Source organism: Syngnathoides biaculeatus, chromosome 10, assembly GCF_019802595.1.
Source record: "Syngnathoides biaculeatus isolate LvHL_M chromosome 10, ASM1980259v1, whole genome shotgun sequence".
In the NCBI taxonomy this organism is placed as follows: domain Eukaryota; kingdom Metazoa; phylum Chordata; class Actinopteri; order Syngnathiformes; family Syngnathidae; genus Syngnathoides; species Syngnathoides biaculeatus.
The window spans coordinates 26033646-26060644 of NC_084649.1; the positions used below are offsets into that span (position 1 = coordinate 26033646).

At 43.9% G+C, this 26999-nt stretch overlaps 1 protein-coding gene and 1 long non-coding RNA gene across 9 annotated transcripts in view; one reads left to right on the top strand and one right to left on the bottom strand.

The window, feature by feature from the left end:
- The window catches only part of LOC133507319 (uncharacterized), a 46194-nt gene extending 33633 nt beyond the window's left edge, over window positions 1-12561 (bottom strand). For 3 of the 5 annotated variants that reach the window (XR_009796795.1, XR_009796791.1, XR_009796793.1), the window contains exons 1-2: window positions 12255-12506; window positions 10130-10242 (exon numbers count right to left, since the gene is read on the bottom strand). This is a non-coding gene — a long non-coding RNA (uncharacterized LOC133507319). Of the gene's footprint in view, window positions 1-5855; window positions 6577-10129; window positions 10243-12254 lie in introns of those variants that run through there. The other 2 variants (XR_009796794.1, XR_009796792.1) reach the window with 2 other exon arrangements.
- A 799-nt stretch (window positions 12562-13360) lies between these two features.
- Window positions 13361-26999, top strand: part of sema3fa (sema domain, immunoglobulin domain (Ig), short basic domain, secreted, (semaphorin) 3Fa) — a 67524-nt gene continuing 53885 nt past the window's right edge. For 2 of the 4 annotated variants that reach the window (XM_061831350.1, XM_061831353.1), the window contains exons 1-2: window positions 13361-13718; window positions 15753-15901. In XM_061831350.1, coding sequence (XP_061687334.1) covers window positions 15790-15901 — 112 coding nt within the window. In that variant the 5' untranslated portion in view covers window positions 13361-13718; window positions 15753-15789. Of the gene's footprint in view, window positions 13719-14141; window positions 14280-15752; window positions 15902-24868; window positions 24985-26999 lie in introns of those variants that run through there. The other 2 variants (XM_061831352.1, XM_061831354.1) reach the window with 2 other exon arrangements.

The following is a 26999-nucleotide window of genomic DNA, read 5'->3' on the forward strand; positions in this document are numbered from 1 at the left end:
ACTAACAAAACGGGACTATCACTGGAGTTACCATGTAGCTACCAGGCAGTGAGGGGGAAGGAATGAATTATACAAATACTTGGCGACTGTATATAAATAGCTCATATCATTTAAGGACAAGAGTTCAATCTGTACTTCCACTCAAGAGCATTTTTTTTTTTTTTACACAAGTATCTGTACTTGTTAAGTGAAGAGTGGGCGCACTTATGTCACCTCTGCTTGAAGGATTATGCCAAAAAAATAAATAAATAAACGAGATCTTCATTGCTGTGAGATTTTGTGAGACTCATTAAAAATGTGGAATGTGAAATTTCAGTTCTTTTTTTAAGTCACTGGCAGTTTGTTACGTCTTTCATCACTCCACATGAAATAGAAAGTAGCTTGCTAACTTACAAACAAGCGTGACCCTCTTTTTTTTAGGGGGAGGGCATTTGTCACAATGGAAGTGTTCCCCCCACCCCAGAGGCAACGTGGAACACGTCGATAATCAAGCCAAATATGAGCATTTTCTACCACTTCTGACCAAAGTCAGCAAAGGCATGATTATTGAATGCGTCTAATCAATTATCCAGACCAATTATCCTGTGCTGTGGGATGCGTTAAGAGTAATTTTTTCAAGTCAAGCCCTGAACCAGAATCAACATGGTACCGTCTGTTCATTTTAAGCGGGGTAAACAGATATTGATAATCAGACCGAATGAGCATTTTCACATCTTCTGAACAAAGACGACAAAGGCTTGATGATGAGGCCTCTCCAAAAGTCAATCCAGAGTGATTATCCCGAGTGATTTCTCCCATCAAGGCCTCTCCCAAAACCAAAATGTCATTCATTCATTTGAAGGCGTGTACATCCACACACTAATAATCAAAGTAAATTCGACCATTGCGCAATGGCTGCATATCACAAAATGATCACCCTGTTGTGTGGGGTTTGGTAAAAGGGATTTTTCATCCCCATCAACACAGAAAAACAAAAACATCTGGCTTAAAAATCGTAAAATGTTTCATTTGTTCAATAACTTATGATGGTAAACCCTTACGTGCGTGGTCAATACCGAGTTCCAGCATTTTCCCTCCCATGCGAGCAAATTAAGCAAAAAGTGGATTGTCGGATCCTTCAAAGATGATTTTGAGAGTGCCTTGGCGTGTTTTAAGCAATATTTATCCTCTTTCATCTACTTTGAAAATGGGCCGACATTCATGAACGTTAAAGATGTTTAATATTCCAACGGCGAACGTGTGTGTGGTCAACAACACTGAGGAGTTGTTTGAGTCACGATGTTAATATTCAATCTTTCGTTCGGCAACGGTTCAATCTTGACGAGGGTCTGCACTCTACCAAGCGCTATTCTAGTTCTTGTTAAAAAGCAGCTGCACGTACTGTTTGCAAGCGCTGACAGGTCGCACAAACAAACCAAACACGCTGATCACTGACATTGTGCAACAGCGGGGAATCCATTTCCCCGTGTTTGTGGGGGCCGAGAGCACCTAGTTAACTGTTCGATCTGTCAGGCCCGCTTTGTTCTGATGTGGACCGTGTACGTGCGTGGGCCAAAATTCATCACACGTCCCGAAGAAAACCGCCAGAGCATCCAAGCCCTGGCCCCCGCCGTCCCCACCGGATGGTTTGCATCAGAAACACATCGAGCTTGGAGCTTGAGCAACCTCTGTCACACATCTTTTAGAAATAGTCCAAACAAAAGAGACTTGTGGAAACAATCGAACAGATTTAGGGGCTTTCTGGATCCTTCACGACTACACAATGCAGTCGGCGATTAGGTTTGGAGTCCCTGTCCCGTAACTCCAGCACACAGATTCAATGTCATCTTCTTTTCGATTCTATAGAGGAAACTCCCAGGTACAGTAGCAGACAATTACTGCTTTTATTACTGCTCTTTGCAAGGATTTATATTTGGACAAGTCCAATAAGACCCAATATGGATGGAAAATATCCCAACTATTAGATGAAAGCTTTGTATGTCCACTTTGAAATTGCGCTCTCCAAATTCAACTGCCAACACCACGTCTACACAACCAATGAAAACATATTTCTCGATTCAGTATTGTGTTTTTACCATTTGTCCATGAGATAGGATTAGATGGAAAAAGATGACACGTTGTGGCGACCCCTAATTGGGACAAGCCAAAAGGAAAAGAAGAAGTCCATGAAACACTTGTTTCGACTTCCGAGTGTAGCATTTACTTTGTTTTAAGCCTCTTGACATGGTTGTCTCGCGAGTGTTTCAATAAACAAGTAATGAACCATGGATAATGCACATATCATTCATGAACTTAAAATTATGCGTTCTAGTCTTTGAATGACTGATGAAATCCTTTGAAGATAATGTGAGTCGATGTGGGTACAGAACACGTAAGGTAAACAGGGGGTACACACAACTCATTTTTGTGTTTTTCCCTCATCCAAATTCAGCTGAGCGATTATCCTGTGGTGTGGTGTGTGTCGAGAGTAACGATCCGTATCGGTGTGGTCAACTTTGAGATTGAAATTGAAGGATTGCCAATAAGGAAGCGACCTGAAGCCGTCGCTGAACACAAATCGAGGAGCAGCTGGTCGTGTTGCGATATGAACAAGAATGTCAAAGAGATGAGTTTGGAACCGCAATGGAAGTCATGCCAGAAATGGCACAGCAAGTTGGCCATTATGGTTAAAAGAGGCCATTTTCGGATCGCTTTGGCCATTTTCAGAGGTTCTTCAAAAACAAACTTGACCGAGTGATTTTCTGCTTGCTACCAAAGTTGAATCTCCTATATTAAATAGATGCCTAGTGCAAAATTGTCAAAAGTTTTCTTCATAGTGCTCGGGTGGCGTGCGGCAGCAAAGTATGAAATTGGCCAAAAAACACAAAACTCTTCAATCATTCCATTCCAAAATTCAGGCCCAGAAGCCAGTTTCAATAAACAACATAAAATTTGGTGGCCATCTCCATCATGAATACATGGGGAATTGTATTTATTTATTTTTATTAAAGTCAAATGCCCATTCCTAAATTGACACAGAAAGTTGACCATTTTAATTTTTAGCCTGATTTTGGTCATTTCCGTTGGTCCTTGAACTTGGCCTAGATATTTTCCCACGTTGCTAATAAACGTTGAAAACATCTACTTGACAGACAAGCTCCGCTATATTGCAGGAATTTGAGTTTTGGTCACGGTGTGCGGGCGGAGGAGGGCGGCAAAGTTTGATGACGCGCCAAACTTAAGTCAACAGCTCTACTTTCAAACTCATCCATCTCCACTAAGCATGCAGATTAGTACTGACATTTTTAAACTGGACACTAGATGAATTTGTGAGATTACATACCTCGCTCTTTATCAGGCCTTCCAAGGTTAACAGTCCCCAGTGGCCTGCTATAAACCTGGTGCTGTAATGTTTGTAATGTGACACCAGGAAACTTTTTTTTTTTTTTTTCCCCCCAAAGTGACGATTTTTTTGGGGGGGGTGAAAAAGCACTGGCTAAAATCACAGTAGGTGGCAAAAATACTCACGCTTTTTACGTGAATACTTTTACATTACTTCTCTTTTGTGTACAAAGATTGATAAAGGCACAAATACTGAATTACGTTTTTATGTAAATTTGGAAAACTACAGACTAAAATGTGCTCGTGCTAGTAAAAATTATTTTATTTTGTCAATTTTATACAATAAATTGTTCCTGTAACTTGCAACAACGGAAAAGTAAATGAATATTTTTCTGCCCACCAAATAGTTTTCCTCCTCCTGCAGAATTCTCACTCAGGAAAAAAAAATGTTTGACTGATTAATAAAAAATGGTCAAATTCTAAATTAAATACAGCTACCGGTGTATGTTTTTTTTTTTTTAATTAGACAGATTTGATCTTGCGGTTTTTAGGTATTTGCCATGCAAAAATCTTCACTAAAAAATGTCATGGATGTGGAACATTTTGCTTCTCTGAATTTGTCCCTGCCGTGGTTGATGCTCCCCCGTTCACATTTCACCATATCACTCCTTATAAGGCCCCACAATCTCAATCAATTCGTCAATTAAGATTTCAACGGCGGTTGAGTTCTAATAACTCTCTTTTTTTGTTGTTGTTGTTGTTGTTGTGTTGTCATCCACGAAAATTAAGGAGCCTACCAATATCTATTTTCAAATGTAAGGACTAAAGGGGGAAAAAAATTGTCCACAATTAAAAACTCAAGAAAAGCAGTTTTCCTACCGCTGTAAAATGATAAAAAGCATTGAAGTTAATTCAACTGACGATAGCGGGGGGGGGGGGGGGGAGATAGAGAGAGAGAGAGCAAAAGAAAGAAAGAGAGAGAGATATTTAAACGATGCGTTTGATGCGTCACACTGTCTCCAGACGGCCTGCTGGGGATTCTGGGAACAGATGTCCGAGCAGATTTGCTCTTTTCCTGCACAGCCAGGATGGTGCGCAATTGTGTGGACGTGTTCAAACGCATTACAGTACTGCGCTCATGTTGTTGGGTCATTTCAGAATGTACAAATAGTTACATTTTATTTGATGATTCACTGAATTTGAGTAATACAGTACTCAAACTACAGTGATATAGTAGCAAATCCATGCTAAAATGAGTTAGCATTTAAAAAGCACAAGCTAAAATTTAGTTTTACATACCGTAATTCCAGGGCTACAGAGTGCACCTGGTTAGAAGGCTCATCCAGTACATTTGTAAAGGAAATACCATTTGGTGCATACACATTGAAACACGAGATATTTACAAAGAAAGACGGTACACAGAGAGTTTAATGCTAACGGTAGCCCTGCGCTAACAGGGCGGGTAAAAAAAAAAAAGAAACAAACAAACATACCGGTAAAAATCACTGAGACACAGCAGTAACACGCTAGCGCAGCTCTAACAGGGCCGGACCGGTAAAAGTCACTTCCTCGGCTCATATATTCCACCGATCTCACTCTTCCGCTTGAGTGCCCCCTTGCGGCCGTTTGAAAAAAATGCACAAATTAGCCACATCACCACATAAACCGCAGGGTTGAAAGCGTGTGAAAAAAGTCGACGGAAATTACGGTACAGACACACACCGACACTATTTAATATGAATGTCCTTTTCTGGTCATAAGAGAAACAGGGCTGCAAAACAAAGTGTTTTAAAAATTACAAGGAAGACATGATATAAAATAATTCACAAATGTGCTGATTTTTGTATTTTAAATCATATTGTGTAATATTACAAGTAAATGGTTTTTTTGGGGGGGACTTTTGAAATTTCATGTTACTGGCAAGACAAAAACATCCGCGAATTCTCCAATGACCCTGTTCCGGTCGCTGCAGCTGCTTCGGCAGTACTTTGAAAAGCTACTTTTGCACCCACACGAAGCGTCTCTGGATGCTCTCGCCTCTTCATCTGCGCTGCACGCGAGCCAGTTTGTCTCAAGATGGAGTTGATTAGTTTTCATGTGATTTGTGTGTGCGGCTGGCAGCTGATTAAGAGGCTGGGCGGGAGCAGTAATTGCGTGCACAAAAAAAAAAAAAAAAAAAAAAAAGTGAGATAAATCAAAGAGAAATGCGGACACGTGTTGCAGAACTGATCAGCCAGGGAAACTGTTACCAAAAATAAAACGTGTTTTAGATTCAATGTGCATTGTGTTAGTCATTTAATTGGACTGCTCTTCTGCTGTCATGCATGCTTGACTTTCTACAAACACACAATCGCACTGTTCTCTCTCTCTCTCTCTCTCTCTCTCTCTATCGCGTCTAAGTCGCTTCCAGCCACCTGTTTCACGGTCTCATCAGAGCGAGTGATGACAGGAGGATGAAATGGAGTGGGGTGGGGTGGGGTGGGGTGGGGTGGGGGGGGTGAAGGACAAGGCAGTGTTCACAGTCCTGTCCAATGATGTTTTTATGTGTGGCGGGGAATGCGGTTTAGGTAGACGACATATCGGCACCGGTTTAGGTCACAATGCAGTCGTAAAGTCAACATTTCTAATAATATTTGTATTGAGAAAGACATTTGCTCCCTAAATATAACAATCAAATGGAAAACAGTAATTACACTCATAATTTAGCGTGCCTTTTCATGCCGCGTGAAGCCATATTTTTACGGCGCAGAGCAAGCTTATTAATTGCGCTTCATTCATAATCTTGCAATCGTGTATATCTGTACTGTTGTAAGCCCTGCAATTTATCACGGAATGTCAGCATACATTTTTAACAAAAGAACAGACGTTGCGGCAAATCCGAAGTCGCTCAGGTTAGTTTTCCTGGTGCTGCCGTGTTTTCACATTTGTTGAAGAATTCATAGGGCTCAATCATGAGTGACCCAAAGATCAAATGTATAAAAAAAAGAAAAATTAAACAAGCCCATGATAAGAATGATTTTAAAAAAAAATAAAAAACACTGACTCACTACTTGCAAAATCCTTTTCAAGTAGTCATTTTTTCATTTTCAAGAAGAAAACATTGAAGAAGCTCATCTGTGAGATGGTCAAGAAATGAAGCACACTTTACATGGCGTATTTTTCATTTTGCTGAGACACTCCAAACTTGTCTCCAGAGTGAGCACCTGTACACGACAGCCCACACACTGCCAAGCCCAAGATGTGGAAACTAAGTGTCTGTAAAAGAAAAACAAACGTATTACTGTATATTAAAGTGTCTGTATGTGGCTCGTGGACATGTCACCAAACACAAGTTCACTTGCCCCTTCACCATATCCACCACTTCACCGATCAATCAAGGACGTTCATCTTAGTGAGAATAGTATAATGTCTGCATCCAGCAGAAATCCTAACAGCTCAGGTTAGTGGCTCTGGATCTGTGTCTAGCCTCGCTCGTTATTTCGGAGGTGGAGAAAAACTTGGTGTTGGGGGGGGGGCGTTCGGATGTAAATTAACAGTGCAGCCCAAACGTATTTGCAGAAATAGGCATAAAAATAAAAGCTTCACCTGATTGATTGATTGATTTTACATTTAGGAGGTGGGGAGGTAATCCATGGACGCAACTGTTTGTATATAGGGAAGTAAAATGTACATTTAGCATTGTGTCTCCTTTAACCTCCCTGTAAATTAAAAGATACTAGTAGATGATTTCTACTGCATACTTTAACACAATCAAATCGCACATTTCAACCTTTAAATTCTGATCATACAAATCCTGACGTAACAACCATATTTTTCCACCCCCACTTTGCTTCACTTCAATTTAGTAAAAGCGATAAAACAACGGCAAAAAGTCAACGCGCGGCCATATTAAAAGAATAAACCGCACGAGTCGGGGTTCTACACAAAGGTGCCTCTTCCGGTCCAGTCGGTGAAATTTCAACAAAAAAAAAAAAACAAAAAAAACAAAGTCATTTCCTCTCTCTGTCTTCAGGCAGGAACCTGCGGTCCAATGCTCGTGAAGAATGACACTGACAGACCGCTGCCTCGGGAGGCCCCATGTCAACACACGGCCTGCATGGGAAAAATGTTCAATGGCGGCGTGGCACCTTCAGCCACAAAGCCATGTTGAATGTAAAACCTCTGTTAATGCTGCTGCAACCATAAGAACGGGGTTTAGGGGGGGTGTAACACGAAACACAGTCCCCCTCAGTTTGATCACAACGGAGAAAATCCAGCAGCCGAGCCGAAAGGAAGGATCAGACCCCGCGGAGCCTGTTAGGGAAACGGCTTTAATTCATCTCAGCTCATCCCGGCACAGCTGCCCTTTTCCTCCCTGACGAGCTCGCGGGGCAGCAGACATGTGAACCAAATACAAAGATCCAAACTTGTGTCGTTCCAAAGTAAAGAGAAAAGATGGGCTGCGGGGGGCAAAGACAGCTGTCCCATTTTTAGCTACGCGAAGTTCCAGCTGAGTCACAGTCATCGCGTCAGCGACAAAAGGAACCAACAGCGGCAGAAACATGACAATGTGACAAATCCAAATTGAGGTGCAGGGGTGGAGTGGATAAGCTTTAGAAAACATCTCAATCATGATTTGCGCAAAATGAAAAGGCTTTCTATGGTCATTATACAGCCAAAAGCACTGCAGAGAACAAATTAAGGAAATGAATGATTCCTTCATTTCTGCAAGCTAAGATATTTCATATTTTTTCAGGATGGGTTCACTGATTAAAAAAAAAAAAAATCAAGCAATGTACAAGACCATATAATATGATAACGCTTCAAGTTCCAATAAAAATGATAGTTATCCTTGCTAATATTTTGATGGGACACAATTTACCACATGTACGTGCAATACAATTTATTTCTGGAAAGACTAGTGCCCTAGTGGTCCATTAATTTGCCTCACAGCTCTGAGATTGCAGGTTCAAATCATATCTACAGCCCACCAGTGCGGAGTTAGCGTTTCTGACTTCCTCTCACATTCATGTTAGGTTAACAGAAGACTGTAAATTGCCCATAACTGAATGCGCAGGTTTTTTTTTTTGGGGGGTGGGGGGTGTTAAGGTCCAATTACTCACAGCTGTAATGGAATTTGCAACCCTTAATAACAAGTAGGGCGCGTAAAGTTGCCTTAATTCGACTTTTGCAGACTGCATCCTGGTCAATGAGGAGACAAACATTCACAGTCACATTCACGCTGAAACCAAAGTGAACCCCCCCAAATTAGGTGAGTGAACCGCTGCAAAAAAAAAAAAAAAAAAAATCAAGTGACGCCCGAGTTATCAAAAGCAAGTTTTCAGAGTCAGACCCGAGTTTCTCTGCCCTGTCAGAGAGGTAAGACGGCGTTATCTTTTTCCCATTTAAATGCTAATGAGGGAACTGCCATCGCAGTCAAAGCGCTGCGGAGACGCATGTGAATATTTCTTTTTTTTTAGCGCAGTAGCACCACTCACCGCTGAGGTGGAGGCAGAAGTGCGTGTTACCATCATTAATTTTTCTACGGCATGACAGCACCCAAGGCTATTGTGCAACGTCACAACACCTGCATCGTTCAGTGTATGAAGATCCGTGTGTGTGTGTTTAAGTGTTCAGCGGCTAATTCCGTTTTCATTGAATGACATTTTCTTTACATTAGCACCCAAGTGCATCCTGTGCTTATTTTGGAATCGCATCCCGCTGGAAGGCACTTGGCGAGAGTGATAATAATGATAGAGTACAGTACGCCATTAGGTAGGTTGTAAATTGCTGGACAGATGGGAGCTAGTTGTCAAAGTATTATTGCAATATGTGTCATTTGCCAGCGTTCCATCGTGTGTTTTTCCTCGCTAGCTTTCGCTTATTTCCTCTTCTATTTTCTATCACGTGAAGTCATTTGATTCTTCTTTCGTTTGCCTTAGACAGCGCTGACCCCTCAAAACAGGACGAGTGTTGACTTTAGGTTCTGAGTTTGAATTCCAGCATGTTTCTGCATGTTTTCTCCACGCTTGCCTGTCCCCTCCCCCCTCCAAAAACGGCATTTTATCCTCATTGAAGACTCTTAAATTGTCCATAGGTATGAGTGTGAATATACCCTGCAACTGGATTGCAACCTACCCTATCCCTAATTTGGTTCAGGGGTCCCTAATGAGTGTTATAAATAAATAGAGGACTGCCTTTCAAAGGAAGGTATGAAGTTGATCCTTATGGTATTTTGTCAATTGGGAACCGTTTTAAATTGTGCAAAAAAAAAATCCATAATGCGTCTGCAAGTGTTGACATTATCTCATCAAATTTACCTCCTCTTCAGATGGCCGTTGGAGGATAGGGAAGGAATAGAAAAAAGGAAGAAAAAGGAGCAGCGCTGGAAGGGGAAGCAACGGAGAGGCCTGAGGGACTTTTAAGAAGGCAGGCACTTCTCGAAGCCAGGATGCAATAATTGCTTTCCTCTTGTCTCACGCAAGTGACAGATGGCGAGGCCACCGACGAACTGAATGTGGGAATAATATTGTTGATTTGAAAAAGAAATATAGCGAGAAGAAACATGCAGCTGTTGGCAAGGAGCGTAAACGGAGGGGAGACAAAAAGAGAAAACGGGCACAGATGCTGCAGCAGCAGTGATACCGTACAAATTGGCCAGTCCGCTCCCCTCTCTAACTGGAACCGGGAAGTTTTGGGAACCAGATTGAGCCGTCTGTGATTTATCCCTGCTCGAATCTGGACCGAGCCGAGCGGCGTTACAGATATATGTGAGAAAGTGGCGGTTCGCTTCGGGCGACGGGACCACCCTTCAAAGGCAGACGCCCACCTGCATGTGTTCTCCTCTTTGCGTGTTGGCGTGCAAGCGAGCGTGATGACTTTTCAAGATCGGCCGAGATTCCAAGAAGGAGAGAACATATCAATATCTCCTCCCGCTGAGCGCTGTGTGTGAAAGAGAGAGAGAGAGAGAGAGAGAGAGAGAGAGAGAGAGAGAGAGATTGTTTCACAGAACTCTTTGCTTGTATCAAGGGAAATATAAGACATTTAATCGTAAACATGATGCAGATCTTTTTGTGTGTCTGTTCTCTGCTGCAAGCATCAAACCGGAGAGCAACAAATTCATCACTGTCTCTGCTACAGATTTTCAAAATCAGCATCAAATCATGAGCATGAATGCAAAATTCGACTAAGAAAGGGCCACCTGTGAATGAAAATGAGCTCAAGTTAAAAACGATGAAGTTCATTGGCAAATTCAGGGTTGCTCACACACACACACACACACACACACACATAAGGATTTATGAAATATTGAAACATGTTTAACGTGTACAATTGACTGAGGAAAAATCCCGTTTTGGACAGCCCACACAGCAACATTATGGCTCAGGAGAAATCATGCAATAATCTTTTTTAATATAACCAACATAATAACCACAGATCACCATTTGGGTGACAAATAAGCAATTGTGAAGATGAAAGGGTAATTGCACAAATATTGTCTATTCTCATTTTATGACAGTTTCGTTCCTGCAGTAACTTGAAGTTGTATCGATGTCAGAATGCACAATAGCCTTTCATTCACCAATGCTAACCGTTTTGTTTTATTTAATAAACGTATCCTTCCACCACTGAGCGAACCCATTGATTGTATGCCATTCATAACCTCGATTAATTCAAAACCGTCAACGGCGGGACCGTCAGAACCGAGCACACCCTTTTGTGTTTTTGGCATGCCTGTAAAATCATGACGTTCATCACTGCATACCACAAAAAAAAAGAAACCCACTCCATCCCCCAATTCCTCATCCAATCCGGTCCCATCGCAAATACTTGCAACCGAAGCTACTGTACAGTACATTTGCGGAATAATAAGAGTGGGTACGGAGCGTCATCTGCATTGTGCGCCGAGAGGCTGAGAAGCAGAATAAGGCGGTGTGATCAGGCGAGGGATGGCGCGAGATTAAAAGATTTAAGGCTCCATTTGTTCATGAGTACACGAGGCAAGAGCCAGCGAAAGGCAGTCAGGTTGTCGAGGTGTCGGGAGGGAAATGGACCTCATCCGCATCTGGTCATTGTTCGCAGATTATATGGACCACGTCATGTCACATCATAATTCAGTGCATATGACCTGTGTCGACGGTGAGAATATTGCATCAGTCAAACTAAACCATTGTCGTAACGCGAGCGAGTCCCGCGAGTCCCGCTTTGAATGTGCGTGTTTATTCTGCGATGAAGTCATTATAGGAATATTTCAATTGGACACATTGGGTTGTTTGAAACGCTGAAATGTCCCGTGCACCTTTCACGTCATCCATCTTCCGCTTGGCCCATCTAATCGCCGATGACGGAGACAAAATGCAGGAGGAAATTTAAACAAATGACTTTTAGCCTCTGGTTTCCCTGCGCAGTTTCATTTCAACACTCTGCCACCTTCTGGAGCCCGCGTCATAATGCCTTATTATTACACACGCAGGTTCAATTTCACCAGGTTCTCTCTCATATAGAGGGCAGTCGGAGGCCATAATGTACACCGACGTTACAGAGTTGGGCAATGTGACCTGAATATAAAATCTGTTGGTTTTTTTCTCCCCACACAATTCAGGTTTTTCTGCCTCATGTGTATTTAAAAATAAGTTTTGTTGTTTTTTCATTTTCCCTTCTGAGATTTTCTTTATTTCCCTAGACAACAAACAAGCTTTTGAACAGTTTGCGTCCACATGGAATGACCGAGTCAGTGCTAGCATTTCCCTGTAAACAATTCAACATTAGCTAGCCACGTGAAGGAGCATTACTACAATCTGCTGAATGTTATAGTTTAAAGTTTTATTGTTTGGAATGAGGCTTTGAAATTAAATAATTCAGTCAATCATTACAGTTACCCGAGCTTCCTTTGCTCTCATGCTGTTCGATAGAAATATACTCAGCATGTTTGTTTGCTGTGTTCGTGTAATTACCTCATTTTCAGTGCACCTGGATGAGTTCTTTTCCTCCATCACCTTCACTTTCTTCTTCTTTTCCAGCAAGTTAGGGATAAATTTTCTGTATTGCTGCCTCCCAATTGTGCCCAAGCGTTACTGCTTCTTTATTTCCTGTATTTCTTGTTCATACCCTGTAATTAAAAAAAAAAAAAAGTTTTTACCTGATCAATTTCGTATTTTTTTTGTTTGTTTTCGTTATTCGTCACTTCGTCTTTGGGAGTAGGAAGAGACTTTTCTTCAGGCTTTTTTTAATTGAGTGCACTACTGCCGTCGGGGGTTACACCGCCACCTGTTGCTTTGGCGTTCACTTGACATTCTGCAATATGGTGCAGAAAACATTTTTCTCCGTATCTATTGAGCAGTTAGTCAAAAAGGTAATAAGATGGCCGGTAGCAAAGTATTATTTGGCATTTGTTGTGAATGCATCCTGCACACGCAAGCGTCCACACACTTCCATTTTTTTTTCTGCTGGGGCATGTGGTCATATTTGTTTTAAATGGTATTAAAGTTTGGGTATTGTGATGGGGGGGGGGGGGGGGGGATTATATTTTGTGGTTAAATTATCATGCAGGTGCAGAATAACTCTTGGGAAAATTTCCAGAGCTTCAAAGCTCAACTCAAAGCAAATGTCTCATGAAATAAAGAGATCTTCAATTTAAAGAAATCAAGCACCAAATTTACTTTTCTATTAAATGTTTTCACATCTTTTATATATTGAAATTAATTTGTTTTGCAAATTGGTGCCTTTTATGTGCGTGTGTGTGCGTGTATAAAGATACTTGGGAAGTTTTTTTAGATGCTACTTGATGAATAAAGTTTGAGAACCATTTTTGTAATAAATTCCCTCTCGTGGAGTTGACGATTCGATTCCTTCCCCCCTGGAGCGCAAGAAAACACATTGCAGTCCTGTTCGTTATATTTTTAATTTCGAGGCGGATACGGAGCGAAGGTGGCTGATGCCCTCCCCCGTGGGTGGGTCCAGGCCCGTATGGGGGTGGGGCGTAGGGTTAGTGGGGGGGGGGGGGGGGTCTCCCCTCTATCCACCTGCACAAGCCGTTTCGCAGCCACTTGAGCGGCGGAAGCTCGTCGGTGTTCAATCCTCACTTCTTCCTCCCGGATCAGCTCATTCGCGTTCTTTTTTTTTTTTTTCGCATCTTCCCCGGACGTCAGAGAGTGCACAACTATCAACAAAGGGGAGGGGGGGGGCAACTTCACGTCGTCAAGTTCACTTCGAATCCATCCGAGGTTCGTTCGGCTCCGGCCGGGATAACGGTGCGGGATCTGCCGCGGAGGACGCACGCCGGCTCGCGACTGCGCGCGCCCGGGCACCGACGCTCCGAGGAAGCCCCGGGAGTGACGGGGGGGCTGGATGGTTGTGCATTTTTTTTTTTTAAATATATATATTTTTTAAGCGCTGCTTTGGAACTAACTCAACGCGAGGTAAGAGGACAACGGGAGTGGGTCGCTTTTTCTGCATGTTTATGGGCCGATAATCGCGGAGCTTTGAAGCAGATGCGCCTTTAAATCAACACAAGACGTCTGCCCGTGTCGAAAATAAGCTTGCACGCCATGCCATAAATCATGTTTATATTACAAGTTGAGCCGTTTATTTGGTTCTCCGGGGAGCCTTTTGATGTTTATTCTAAGCAACAGGCTCCTGCGTTTTTATACTGGAGCTGACAAAAAAAAAAAAAACAAAAAAAAAAAAACTGGCACCCCACAGGTAGCTCCAATTTGCACACATCTGCATCACAGCTGATTATTAATTGTTTTTAATTAGAAATGCGTCGTGGTCATCACGAGTGTTGCAGTTGAAAAGTCATAAAAACAGTTCATATTTGTATGGAAAGCAGTTCTTGGTGGTAAACATATTTTGGGGAAAAATGAAAAATAGTAAATACAGCAGTAACTGAGCAACACTGCTCAAAATTATGAAGTGGGCGCCATTTTTAAACTCAAAAGGGGAACAACACCTTTTTGGCTGTATAATACTGAACAACAGTAAGTACAGTACAGCCGTAACTGAGAGCGACGATCTATCTTTCGGTGAGCGCCGTTTGTAACCTCGAAATGTCGTAAGTCAGGACCTCCGTGAACAAAAGTCCCACTACTGGACTCCAACAATGTTTCACCTTAATTCTCTAAGACCCCCAAAATGTGCACGTGTACAGTATTCCTAAAATGTCCGAAATCCAGGCAGCTTTAGGCAGCCCGTTCCCTGAAATGTCGTCGTTTATGATTTAATGAGGCACGCATGTTTGCGATAACCTGACTTTTGATGGCTGTTGTTGTGCCCATGGTTCTCTCGTCCTCCCCACTTGCCGAACCGCTGTACAGTATTTTGGTTTTCTCTCCTTCTCTCGCCTCTGTCCATCGCTTCTGTGCTGTCCGAAGTGGCCGAGGCCTCGGTTCTACTCCACGTTTCTTCCTTAGAGAAAGTATTCACCGAGCGCTTGCTCATGCAGGTTCTGTTGAGATGAACTTCTGTTATGAATTAGCAGTATGGAAATCAAACTGACATCCGCACACACACGCACACACAAAGAAAACAATACCGAGGAGCCTTATTTTGGTGACACGTGGTCTGTGGACATAACTGAGAGGTAGGTCACGTTCTGATCTCGGTTAAAGGTCCGCTTTGGAGTTTTGCCTCAAGGCCTTCGGTGTGGAACTCGATCTCAAACCCCGGCTGACGGCTTTAACCTCAGACCCGTGTCTCAATGTCTCCGTGTCTCGGTGTAGCGCCAGCATAAATTATAGCTCCCGACAACGAGCTACGCTTGTTTTATTGTCTCCACGTCCTCCGCGGCGACTCGCCACGCAGCATTTGGACGCCGTCCACCGTCCCGAGGTTCAGCCGGACGCTGCCCTGGATCCCTTCGCGCCACTCCGCTTGTTGGACTCAAAAGGGGGGAAAAAGTGCTGTTAAAGGACAAGGACGGCAGTGAAAATGCAATTGCACTTGCTTGATGTGTTGTCAGGCCACATCGCAGCAGGTTTGTTTCCGTGTGCGTGCAGGGTGTCGGGCAGAGAGCGGCGGGAAGCGCCGTGGGTGGCTGGAGTGGAGAGAAGCTCTTTGCGAGTGAGAGGTTCAACCCAGAATGTAACCGCAGCCATTGAAACCCCAGACATTGGCGGTCCTCCACATGAAGTTAAAAAAAAAAAAAAAAAAAAAAAGGTCTCCAGCAACCAATATATATATATATATACCGTAAAAGGAAATTCATATGCAGACTAACAGAGGGGCGAAATTCAAGTTTTAGTTACCCAGTTTCAAATGTTAATTAACCGTAATAGCGCATTTAACATCGCACTCTCTGCCATTCAAGTTGATGATGAACTTTTCAAGTGTAATTTCAATCTTCAATTTTCTGGGCTTCCCCGGCGCACCACGCGATTAAACTTGTCGCAAGTTGGTGTTGGGGGGTGAGGTTCCGGCTCATTATCTGACGCTCGTCCATCTCTGTCCCTCAGCTCCCGGATTCTCCTCCCCCTCGCTTAGAGAGAGACAATGTTGCGGGCCGGCCTGTGCTGCCTGCTGGCCCTGCTGGCCTCGGCGTCCGCGGGTCTGGCCCCGGCCTCGGAGCCGCTGTCCGTCCCCAGGATCTTCCTGTCCTTCAAAGGTGAGTCTCCAAGGTAGCCACGCGGTATATTCCGGGCTGGGAGGTGCCAACGCAATAGCTATATTTACCATAATTATTCCTCCGTCGATTTAACGCGCTCAACAGCGCCCCCTGGAAAGTTGAAAACCAAACACTTGCCCCCTTGGACCAATTTCACACATCAACGTGAGGTCGGTTGGACACATGCGTGAAATTGAACAGAAGGTTTGAATTTGGGGCACGTGACTTCCGGCGTTCATGCTTTGCCGAACTCCTTCAACGGAATTCGCCCAATCGGAAGTCGGTTTCCTCGATAGACGCGAGATGCGACGCGGCCAAGCGTTTGTGCTTATGCCATAAAACGTGAGAAGATCGTTCCGTCGTAAATTACCGAACATTCGTCATGAAAAACAAAATCCCTGTTTTCGTCTTCATTGACATTAAAGGAGAATCGATTGATTTTATGAATACTTTTGGCAGCGATCGAGTTCAACGCACTCGTGGTTCAGTGCAGTGTTTGAAGACCGATGAGATGTTGCTGGCGGTCCTTTTTTGACATTTTCGGAAGACGGTATACCCCCCCCCCTTTTTTTTTTTTTTTTTTAATGGCCCGGCTGCTCTTAGTTGTCCAAACAGGCCTTTGTGTGGCCCTCGGCTCCCTTCTGAAATCAAGTCCGATTTCACACTTGGCCGGGCCCTCACTTGGGCCCACATCCAGCATGTTATGAATGTTTGCCAGTTGCCACATGAGACCCACTCAGGATGGGTGTGTGTGTGTGTGTGTGTAAGTTTAGTATTAATATAGGTTTCAGTGATGTGCGGATTTCGGGATGGACATTTTTACTCCATTTCTTGATGGAAGATAATGTAAGAAAAGTGCTTCGTGTGAGTATTCAATGTCTTCTTCGGTCTGAGCGTTCCCCCGTGCTGAAAATTCTCCTTGTGATGAATGCGCATGCGATACTAACAGGGGAACTCTGGGGACGTAGCGGACGCTGACCGGGAAATCCCCCGGTCTCGTAGTTCCCCTTCTACTTCATAGAGGTAGCTAACGTACGTTATATCCTAACCTTAAAACAAAAGTTGATTAAAAAGATACACACATATATGCACGTTCGCTGTGTTAATCTTTCTGAGACGTCCATAACGAACACTCGGCGACAAGTCGTCGAACGACGGGTGGGGACGTTTCAGACTGGCCGGAAGTTTACAAAATACACGCGCATGCGCGTTAATCACAAGGAGACTTTTCAGCACCGGGAGCGCTCAGACCGTCACAACGGCAAACTACTTTGTCGTTCAGACTGAATCAACAGTGCCTCTGCTGGTCGCTGCAAAGTAATGCACACAAGACGACGCAATCACCCAAAAATGAATTTCCCCAAATTGACAGATTTCCTCCCGATCAATTATGTCAAGTTCTTCTGTAGCGGGACTCACAAAGTAACTGCTCATGGGAACACACCAATGATAATATCATAACACCCACTATAAAATGTGTTTTTATTGGTTGCTTGTGCGTTTATTGGCGTGTCCATCGACTACACTTATTTGCTCTAATTTGTTGGTTTTTTCCTTTTTGAACACGTTTAAATGAAGGCTTTTGTGAATTGAGATTTGCTCCCCACGCCTCTCATTTTAATTTTTTTTTTTTTTTTTTTTTACCAACTTTGTTTTTGCCCTCTTTATCCCTCGCATCCTATTGTGTGTCGCTAATCGAAACGGATCTCGCACGCTAGCACTGGCACGTTTACATGGTTGAAGAGACATCATCCATTCTCCTTTTTTGTGTAATCAACTTCCGTTTAGTTTTTTAATTAGTTTCCTACGTGAGCTTTTTTTTTTTTTTTTTTAATGCGTCGCAGAGCAACCTGGCATAGATTGAAATATCCGTAAGCGATGCGCTAATTGTATTGTTTGTTGTTTTTTTTTTTTTGGGCCGCACTGCTGGGAATAGCTCTTAAAGGCGCTTTTATTCATTTTTAATGAGCTAACATACTGAAGTAAATCATGGGCATGAGGTTTCACAATAGCTTTTAGTTGCCGGCTTCCATATTTGGTTTGAATAAATATGACATGATAACAGAATGAGGTCGTTGTAAGAATTTGATTTGATCATAAATCCTTGGTCCCTTGTCTGTACTTCTTTCTGTCTGTGAACCGTATTTTCCGCACTAAAAGGTGCACCGCATTATAAGGCGCACCTTATGAACGAATGGCATATTCTAAAACTTTTTTCATATGTAAGGCACGCCGCAATATAAGGCTCATAGAATAGAGGCTGGGGTTACGTTATGCCTCCATTAGATGGAGCTGCACTAAAGGATCAATATTGATCCATATATAAGGCGCACTGGATTATAAGGCGCACCGTCAGCTTTTGAGAAAATTATAGTGCGGAAAATACCGTACTTATGTAAAAGGTAAATGGTAGTAATGCATTCGACTTTCCCGCTGATCATTTACGTATTTTGACACCGGTAGAAAAAAAATGCTGCAGCTTTTGGCACCAATGCCAAATGTAGACTGGCCGTTAGAGGCGTGAATATCAATAAATGAGCAAAATAATTGCACACAGCAACTATTGGAGTCATTTGGATGATACTCTCTTTTAATTCAGTGCATGGAAGAGTCAGCCAAGGGCAACTCGAAGATAAAAAATTTCAAAAATGATGTGCAGTACGTTAGCATTGATTCAAATTGGGCAGTTGGACCTGCAGTGTAAATCCAGCCAAAAAGAAAAGGTCCAACCTTATTAAAAAGACATTTGTGAACGTTCTTCTTCAAAGACAAAATTTAATCCTCGAACCCTGCATGGTAGTCTTTTATGAGGAGGGCCTGTTAAAAAAAAAAAAAAAAAAAAAATGAAGCCCTTGTCTGGAACCAACAATGAGGAGGCTCGCTTCGCTTTGTCACTTGCGAGACTTTCAGCGCAGGCTGTTATTAAGTCGCGCCAAACGGCCACGTAAAGAGGTAAAGGAAGGAATGTCCATTCAGAGCACGCAGGGGGATAGATCATCAACCAAAACCCCGCCGAGCTCTCACAAAGCTGCTAATGCAACTCTCGCTCTACTTTGACTCGCCTTCGCACAAGATGACGCGACGCAGTCACAAATTTCGACAAAACTATTGTGCAGTTTTGTAGGTGAGCGTCACAAAGAAAAAGAGGCGGCCTCCGGTCTGCTTTTTCGAACTCCTATATTTACCTTGAAAGCGGCTCTATAATCACACGCTATTTTCGTGCGCGGATCTCGGCCGAGGTTGTGACCCCGCAAACGGGAGCCCGTCGGACTCGAGGAGAACTGCCCTCCAACCACGGCAGAGTGGCAACGTATTAACAAGTAATAGCTTGTCGTCTAATCCTCGGGCCACATTTGAAAGTGTTTAGCGTTGTTTTTCTTTCCAGACGAGGGGAACACCTGTGTACAAGGTTGACCCCCCCCCACCCCACCCCCAGACCCGATAATTGGATGAATCGTTTGGGACTTTGGCCACTGGCGCTTCGGAACCATCTTTGGCTTTAATACGAGAGGTCGTCGTTTTACAACCTACCGACGTGCGCTGTTTTGACGTCACACATTAATTTATTTTACACAGCGACGTAAGACGACAACGTCATGCCGCATTTCATTTTTAAATTGAATTGTTTCATATTTGCGGCATATCGGTTTTTCCATAAATTTCCATTTTGAGATTACAAACTGTTTTAGTGCAGAAGGCAAACATTTTTTTTAGTTGTCACATTTTCACCCCCAAAAATATGAAATATGAAAATATAATAAAAGCTCATGTAAAGGAAGAAACTGGTTTTGTCAAATTTACCTTTTGCACCTACTCTACTCTTCACGTCATGTGGCTTTAAGGGGCGTGGCCGGGTGTGTGATGTCAGAAGCTGAAGTCTTGGCTCAGTCGGGTGGGTTATCCGAGCGTGAGCATCTGGGCCTGAGTAGTGGCCGACAGCAGCTTCTTGTTTTTATTTTTGTGCTTGACTTTTTGTCCCACGTGAGGGCATAACAGCATCTTAATTGCTGCATATTATTTTTGGCCTCGCTTGAGTCGCGGCATATCCGAAGCTGGCTGGTAACTCGCAAATCAACCAAACGACAATTTGTAAGTTGATATCGTTGTACACTTAAAAACTCAGATAATACAGATAATAGACGCCGTCTGTTTTTTGTCATGCTTTTTGTGCAGTTTGCGGTAGAGTCGCCACTTTCACATCACTGAATCAGGCCCCCAAAATACCCCAAACGCTGATGTGCATGTGTTGCACACGAAAGGGGTCACCGGGACCGCTGACAAGTTGGTAAATGTGGTCATTCGGTCAGTACATTGTTGCTCTAAGCCACAAATCCTGGTGTCACTCAGTAATGCAACGTCATGTAATTGATTGCCCGTGTCATCGGGCGACATGGCCGGTTTTTAACTTTGAAAGTGGACAACATGTGCAAAACAACGACAAGTGATTGCAGCACGATGACGTTAGCGATACATTAGCAGAATTAAATTGATTAACTTGGCCATCAAACGACCAAGGACGCTTTTTCCAACTATTTTGGGGGGCTTTTGACTTTCACCCTTGCAGCAGTACCACAGCAGACGTGGTATCTGTAAAGCTGAACGTTACAGTGAGAGTTTATAGCATCATTTCCAGCCTAAAAGCCACAACTTTTTTCACACACTGAAAAAAACCTGCGGCTTATGCGGTGATGCAGCTAATTTGTGTATTTTTTCCTAACGGCCCCAAGAGTGAGAGTGAGATGGAATATATGTGCTAAGGAAGTGACTTTTACCTGTATGTTTTTTTTTTAACTGTTAGCCCTGCGCTAGCGTTAGCGCTGTGCTAGCATGTTGCTACTGTGTTACTGCCGTGTCCCAGTGATTTTTACTGGTATGTTTTTTGTTTTTTTTAACCTCCCCCGTTAGCACCACACCGCATTAGCGTCTTGCTGCTGTGTTACTCCCACGTGTCAGTCATTTAGATATGTTTTTTTTTTGTTTTTTTTTTAACTGGCCCTGTTAGTGCTGTCCTACAACGTGGCTACTGCGTAGCTGCCGCGGGTGCTTAACTTTTTACCGTTATGTTTGTTTGTTTGTTTGTTGTTTTTACCACACCTGTTTGGGCTTCCATGCTGGTTGCTATGCTAAGCTAAGTTATGGTATTAAAAGTTTGAAAACTGTGTGGGTTTCAATGTGGGCACTTGCGGTTTTTACACAGCTGCGGCTTATATATGTACCAAATGGTATTTCCTTTACAAAATCTACTGGGTGAGGTTTATAATCAGGTGCGTTCTGTAGGCCGGGGAATTACAGTAAACTAGCGATAAATGGTAGGAATAAAGGAGTCTAACAGAAAAAAACATATTTGCACTATCTTGGTCCTAAAAGTATGCAACATATTGTAGAAAGTGTCATTTATTCTAGTAGTTTGATTAAAAAAAGAAAAACTACTGTTTTACATGCATTCACTACACACAGTTTCTTTCTTTCTTTTTTTTTTTTTTTTAAATCATTTTGATGATTATAGCTTAGAGGTAGCCGAAACTCAAAATTCATTTCTCCAGAAATCTCTGTATTCTATACGAAAGAATCAAACTTATTTTTGGAGATAGAAATGAGGTCGGAAGTGGCCATCGGAAAAACCTTTTCCTATATGTCCTCTTTATTCCGTATATTTCCCTTTTTTTTTTTTTTTTTTATTTGAGCTAATCAAACTTTTTCTGTTCCATTTTTTTCATCTTTTGAAATACATGAGTATCTATATTATCTAAATTAAATGGGACTTATTGTCTGTTAATAGTACGAAACCATGCAAAAAATAATCATGAAAAAAACCGTCTTTTGTTCCGCAAACAATCCTGCCTGCCACATCCTTACGGCACCTTACGTGACTCATCCGCTGCATTGTTTACTTTAAAGTACACGTCTGTGCCCTTCTACCTGCCAGCTCCATTTTTCTGCCGCCTCCCCCAACGCAAATGTCAGCCTTTAACCCCCCCCCCCGCCCTAAATGCATTCATATTCACTGAAGCCGTAGAAATTTGCAAAAAGGTTTTCAGCAAAATATTTGTCATTGTTTCGGTTTGTACAAAATGTCTCCCTTGCCGTTCGTTCTCCCCTGCTGGCGTCGTACCTGTCGGCATCAACACGGCGGTCCGAGCTGCCCCCGCTTTCCCTTCCTTTTTAAATCCCCATTAGTGGATGTCAGGGCCCTGAAACGCGTTTCCACACAGCAACGCGGGGCGGCCGTGGCACGCAAGCCTGCAGCACTTATTACAAGACTTTGCTACTTTATCTCTGGAGATGGCGCCGGAGGAGGAGGAGGAGGAGGGTAGCAGCGCATCCCCGACAACCTCTGCTCTGCCGGATGCGTGCTGTCAAACTATGATTATTCAAAAGAGGGAAAAAGGAGGCGACAGTGCTAAATATAGTGTCCTTTTCTGTTTTTGTTGTTTCTTTTTTTTTTTCCCCTTGCCTCGTCGCCGGCGTGCACCCACGCTTCTCGCTCGCTCGCTCGCTCGCTCGCCCGCCACGGCACGGGCGTGCTTTTATGCCGAGCTGAGCCGTCGAAGGAGGAGACGGTCTCGGAAGGGCCCTGGGGTTTGCTTGGGATGGTCCTCGGGTGCAGCGATGACGCATGGATGTATCTTGTCGGCGATACGGGGACAGTGGAACCCTTTTAAAACAATTTTGTACTTTTCCTCAAAGGTTTCACTGAGTTGCCCTGCGATCGGCTGGCAACCAGTTCAGGGTGTACCCCGCCTCCTGCCCGATTACAGCTGGGAGAGGCTCCAGCACTCCTGTGACCCTTGTGAGGATAAGCGGCTAAGAAAACGGACGTATGGATGATTTTACTTCGTACCTACGACAGACATTTTCATGACTACGTTACCTCCCAGCGGCACGGTGACTCAGCTGGTAAAGCGTTGGCCTCACAGTTCTGAGGTCCCGCGTTCGATCCTGGCCCGCCTGTGTGGAGTTTGCATGTTCTCCCCGTCCCTGTGTGGGTTTTCTCCGGGTGGGCACTCCGGTTTCCTCCCACATCCCAAAAGCATTGCAACATCGTTTGGACACTCTAAATTGCACCAAGGTGTGATTGTGAGTGGGGCTGTTTGTCTCTATGTGCCCTGCGATTGGCTGGCGACCAGTTCAGGCTGTACCACGCTGGGATAGGCTCCAGCAGTCCCCGCGACACTCGTGAGGATATGCGGCAAAAGAAAATTACCTCCTGCCAATGTCTGGGTTTGGATGGTCGCCATTACGGGTCAGGAAAAGCCTACTCGAACACCTGAAATTTATTTGTGGGTAATCAGTTTTTTAATTGACCCCCTCAAAAAGATTTTTAAAAAATATTCAACTTGCGTTTAACTGGGTATAAGTCATATTTAAAGTAGAAAAACATTTGAAATGTTTTTTTCTTTTTGGCATCATTTATTTTTAGCACGAAAACAGAAGAATGTAGACTTTATATACATATCGCCCGTCTGTACCCGATCATCCATTTTCTTAGCTGCTTATCCTCACAAGGGTCGCGGGGCGTGCTGGAGTCTATCGTAGCTGTCAATAGGCGTGAGGCGGGTTACACCCTGAACTGGTCACCAACCAATCGCAGGGCACATTGAGACAAACGGCCGCGCTCGCAATCACACCGAGGCACAATTTTTAAAGCGTCCAATTAATGTTGCGTGTTTTTGGGATGTGGAAGGAAACCGGAGTGCCCACCCGGAGAAAACCCACGCAGCCACGGGGAGAACGTGCAAACTCCACACAGGCGGGGCCGGGATCGAACCCGGGACCTCAGAACTGTGAGGCCCAACGCTTTCCAGCTGCTTCACCTTGGCGCCTCGACCTAAGCAACTTTTTTAAATTTTTGCGCGATTGATTTTGTGACGCTTGTGTATGATTTGTTTTGCTGTGGCGACGTCTGTGTTGTCTAAAGGGGGACAACGCGCAGCGGGGGGTCAGAAGATGCTTTGTGGGCTTGTGATTGGCAGGCGCGCGTCTGCACAGCGCAACTCTTTTCATAGATCAATGCGTGGCAGACGTGATAAAAATAGGCTCGGGCTCCCCCATCGCTACCCCCGAACCCGATTGCGCCGACTCCCGCGGCCCCAAGCGGGCTCGATTGTCTTTGCGAGCGGGGGTCGCCGCAGCTTGTTCGGTAGCCCGGCGATTAACGTCGGGCCCCCGCGGACCGAGAGACGAGGATGACGGTGGGTAATGGCTTTTACAAAGGGGGGCGCTTGTCTCGCGATCCAAAGTGACAGACGAGCACAACTCCGGTCTTTTTAATATTCACGGGGAGTACTTGCGGATGTGTCTGTGTTAGCACAGCTTGTATGAAGAGTTGCGCTTTCTATAAATACTGTCAAGTGACTTTGACTCAGTTGCCATGACAGCGTTTACCTTTGCACACCTTTGCCTGACTAGTAACACGGACGGTAGTTGTCCAACTATTACGGCAAAGTTGTCGTAGTACGTAGTCCTTAAGATGGATATCTACAAGATTGAGGAAATAATGTTTTATGGTCACCTCTTTGCATATTTATTTGATATGCTAGTAGGACAACTACATGTTACAAGTTAAGAAAAATGAATAGTGGGTGTGTTGATGTTACAAGTAAGGTACAGGATGCTACTAGTGGACTACACAAGTATAAGTTTGGCTTAGTCGTGTTACTAGTCCAACACAGTGACTTACTATTAAGCTTGAATAGTGTACTAGTAGGTCCTGGGTAGTAGTGTTCTTTGTCCTCACTAGTAAGACAATAAAGTGTACTCCTAGAATGATTTTCCCCATACTAGTTGTCGCTGCCATAAGTGTCAGTTATAATACTCAAGTTCATTTTGTTGTTTATTTACGTATTTGGATTAAAAAGTGAATTAGGGCAGAGAAGAAATTATGTTCTTGAGAGAAAACATTTCCTTTTGTCAGTTCACGTTCATGTAGCGGGAACCTTGTTCACCAATTTCGTTGGTGTCAGGACGCTTATTTTGGGGCACTTCCTGCACAAACAGTATTTCAGCGGCAAAAGTTTGACGGGAGTTGGTTAGAAAAGAGAGAAGCAAGAAGAAGAACTGGGTTTGGTCAGAAGGTCAACGAGGTGTGTTTATTGCTTGTGTTTTGTCATTTATCTGTGCAGTATGAATTTGCACGTGCGTGTATTTTTGTTTTGTGTGTACAGTAGTTCTTTCGGCATAAATTGGCATCAAGGCAGTAAAGTATCTTGGCATGTCGGCATATAAGCTTTTTGACTGCTAGTAAAGGCCTGTGAAAAAGAGCAACTAGTCCGGAGTGACTGAACTGGAGTTGCACTAGTTCCACTTTCTAGTAGTATCCAATTAAACCTTACTAGCAAACTACTTTGCTGCACTAATTAGTAATACTAGGCCCAACTAGGAGGCACAGCTCATGCATTATTAGCCTCACGAACCAGTAGCACCAAAATGCCCTATGTTCATGTTGTCTTACTAATAGCATGTAGTCGTCCTACTAGAAGGCCAAAGTTGTCCCACTAGTGAGGACAAAGAAGTACTACATGGACCTTAAAGGGCCACTGTCGTGAAATGTATGATTTTTAGTATGTTATTAATGAAAAAACAGCAGCCGACATGGAGCCATGCGTTTTTTTTTTTTTCACCGCAAAACATGATTTTGACGTATACAGCCTTTTGTAATCCGTCGCAGCCGGCCGGCGGGCTTGTCGGCCGGGGTCGCTCGTCGCAGCCGGCCGAGGTGGCTTGTCGTGGTGGCGAGCCGGGCCGCTTTACGCCGGTGTTCATAGCCGCCGCCCTCCGCGATGAACAACAGTGTTCAGTGCGGCATTATCGGCAACATTGTTCGGACCGCGATCGCTCAACTCTGCCGCGCAAGTGCATCGGACAGGGAGGCGGTTTGGCCGTGATCGCGTATCATCTGAATATGGCTCGAAACAATAAGTCATATTGCTCCGGTAACGTCACTCGGTTCTGTGAAGTTCTCTTCTTCGAAAAGAGCTTCCGTGTCAGAAGGCGTGTTGGTCTCCCATAGTTGGGTCCACCGCGTGTTTTCATTGGCGAATGTCCGGTGACGTCACGGGCAGCGGATGCAGCCAATATGGCGACCACTTGGATGTCGTCGAATGACGCTTCCGCAACTTTGCGCATGGATGACGCGCTCTCCGCTCACACTTATTTTTTCGTATAGACATTGAAGTGAATAATGTTATATGTATTTTTCATTACAATATCTATTTTAGAATGTTTATAGGGATGACACTTGGGCTTTAAGCAGTGTGTCGGGGATGTTGACTAAATGCTCGAGAAAAGCCATTTGAGCATTTTTCTCTATCCTTTACATCAGGGGTGTAAAACTCATTTTTCTCGCGGGCCACATTGTAGTTCCGGTTTTCCCTCAGAAGGGTCGTTATGACTGTGAAACCATAACAAAAACCGTTTATCGCCTCATCATATTGACACGTGAAGTTAATGAATTACCTTTGGAATCAGAAATCAAGGGTAATGGGTTTTTCAACTATTGTTGATGTCTGGTAACGTAAAAACGCTTGCAGTGCCTCAAAATTATGATTTATGACATGACAATTTAAAATTTTGGTACAGATTCGAACAAGAATCTGAAGTTGGCATACATGATTTGCCTTCAGGGGCCACATAAAATCATGTGGCAGACCGGATCTGGCCCCCGGGCCCTGAGTTTGACACTTGATATGCTTGATATCCATCTTGAGTCCCATGTACTGGATCCACCTTCAGGTCATACTAGTTGCTCAAAAGTGGCACTAGTAGTAGAAAAAGTCACCAGTAAGACATTCCTTCTCCTTGTGTGGCCCAAGTCGTCGTACCGGTGCACGGAATTGTCTTTCTCGTGAGCTGTCACTCCTCAGCGGCCAAATCAGGAGATGTGGGTTGTAATCACGCCGCGCTTATTTCCCCCGACGTGCGTCTCTCCGCACAGGAAGTCCCCCGGGTGACGGTCCGAGGAGCTCCACCCACCATCTTGTTTATTAGACATCCGTGATTTGTGGAAGGCTCTGGTGGGAGAAAAGTGTGACATTAGCTCCTTTATGCTGGCCGAGTGGACGTGTTGACCAGATGTTTTTTGCGGGGGGGGGGGGGGGGA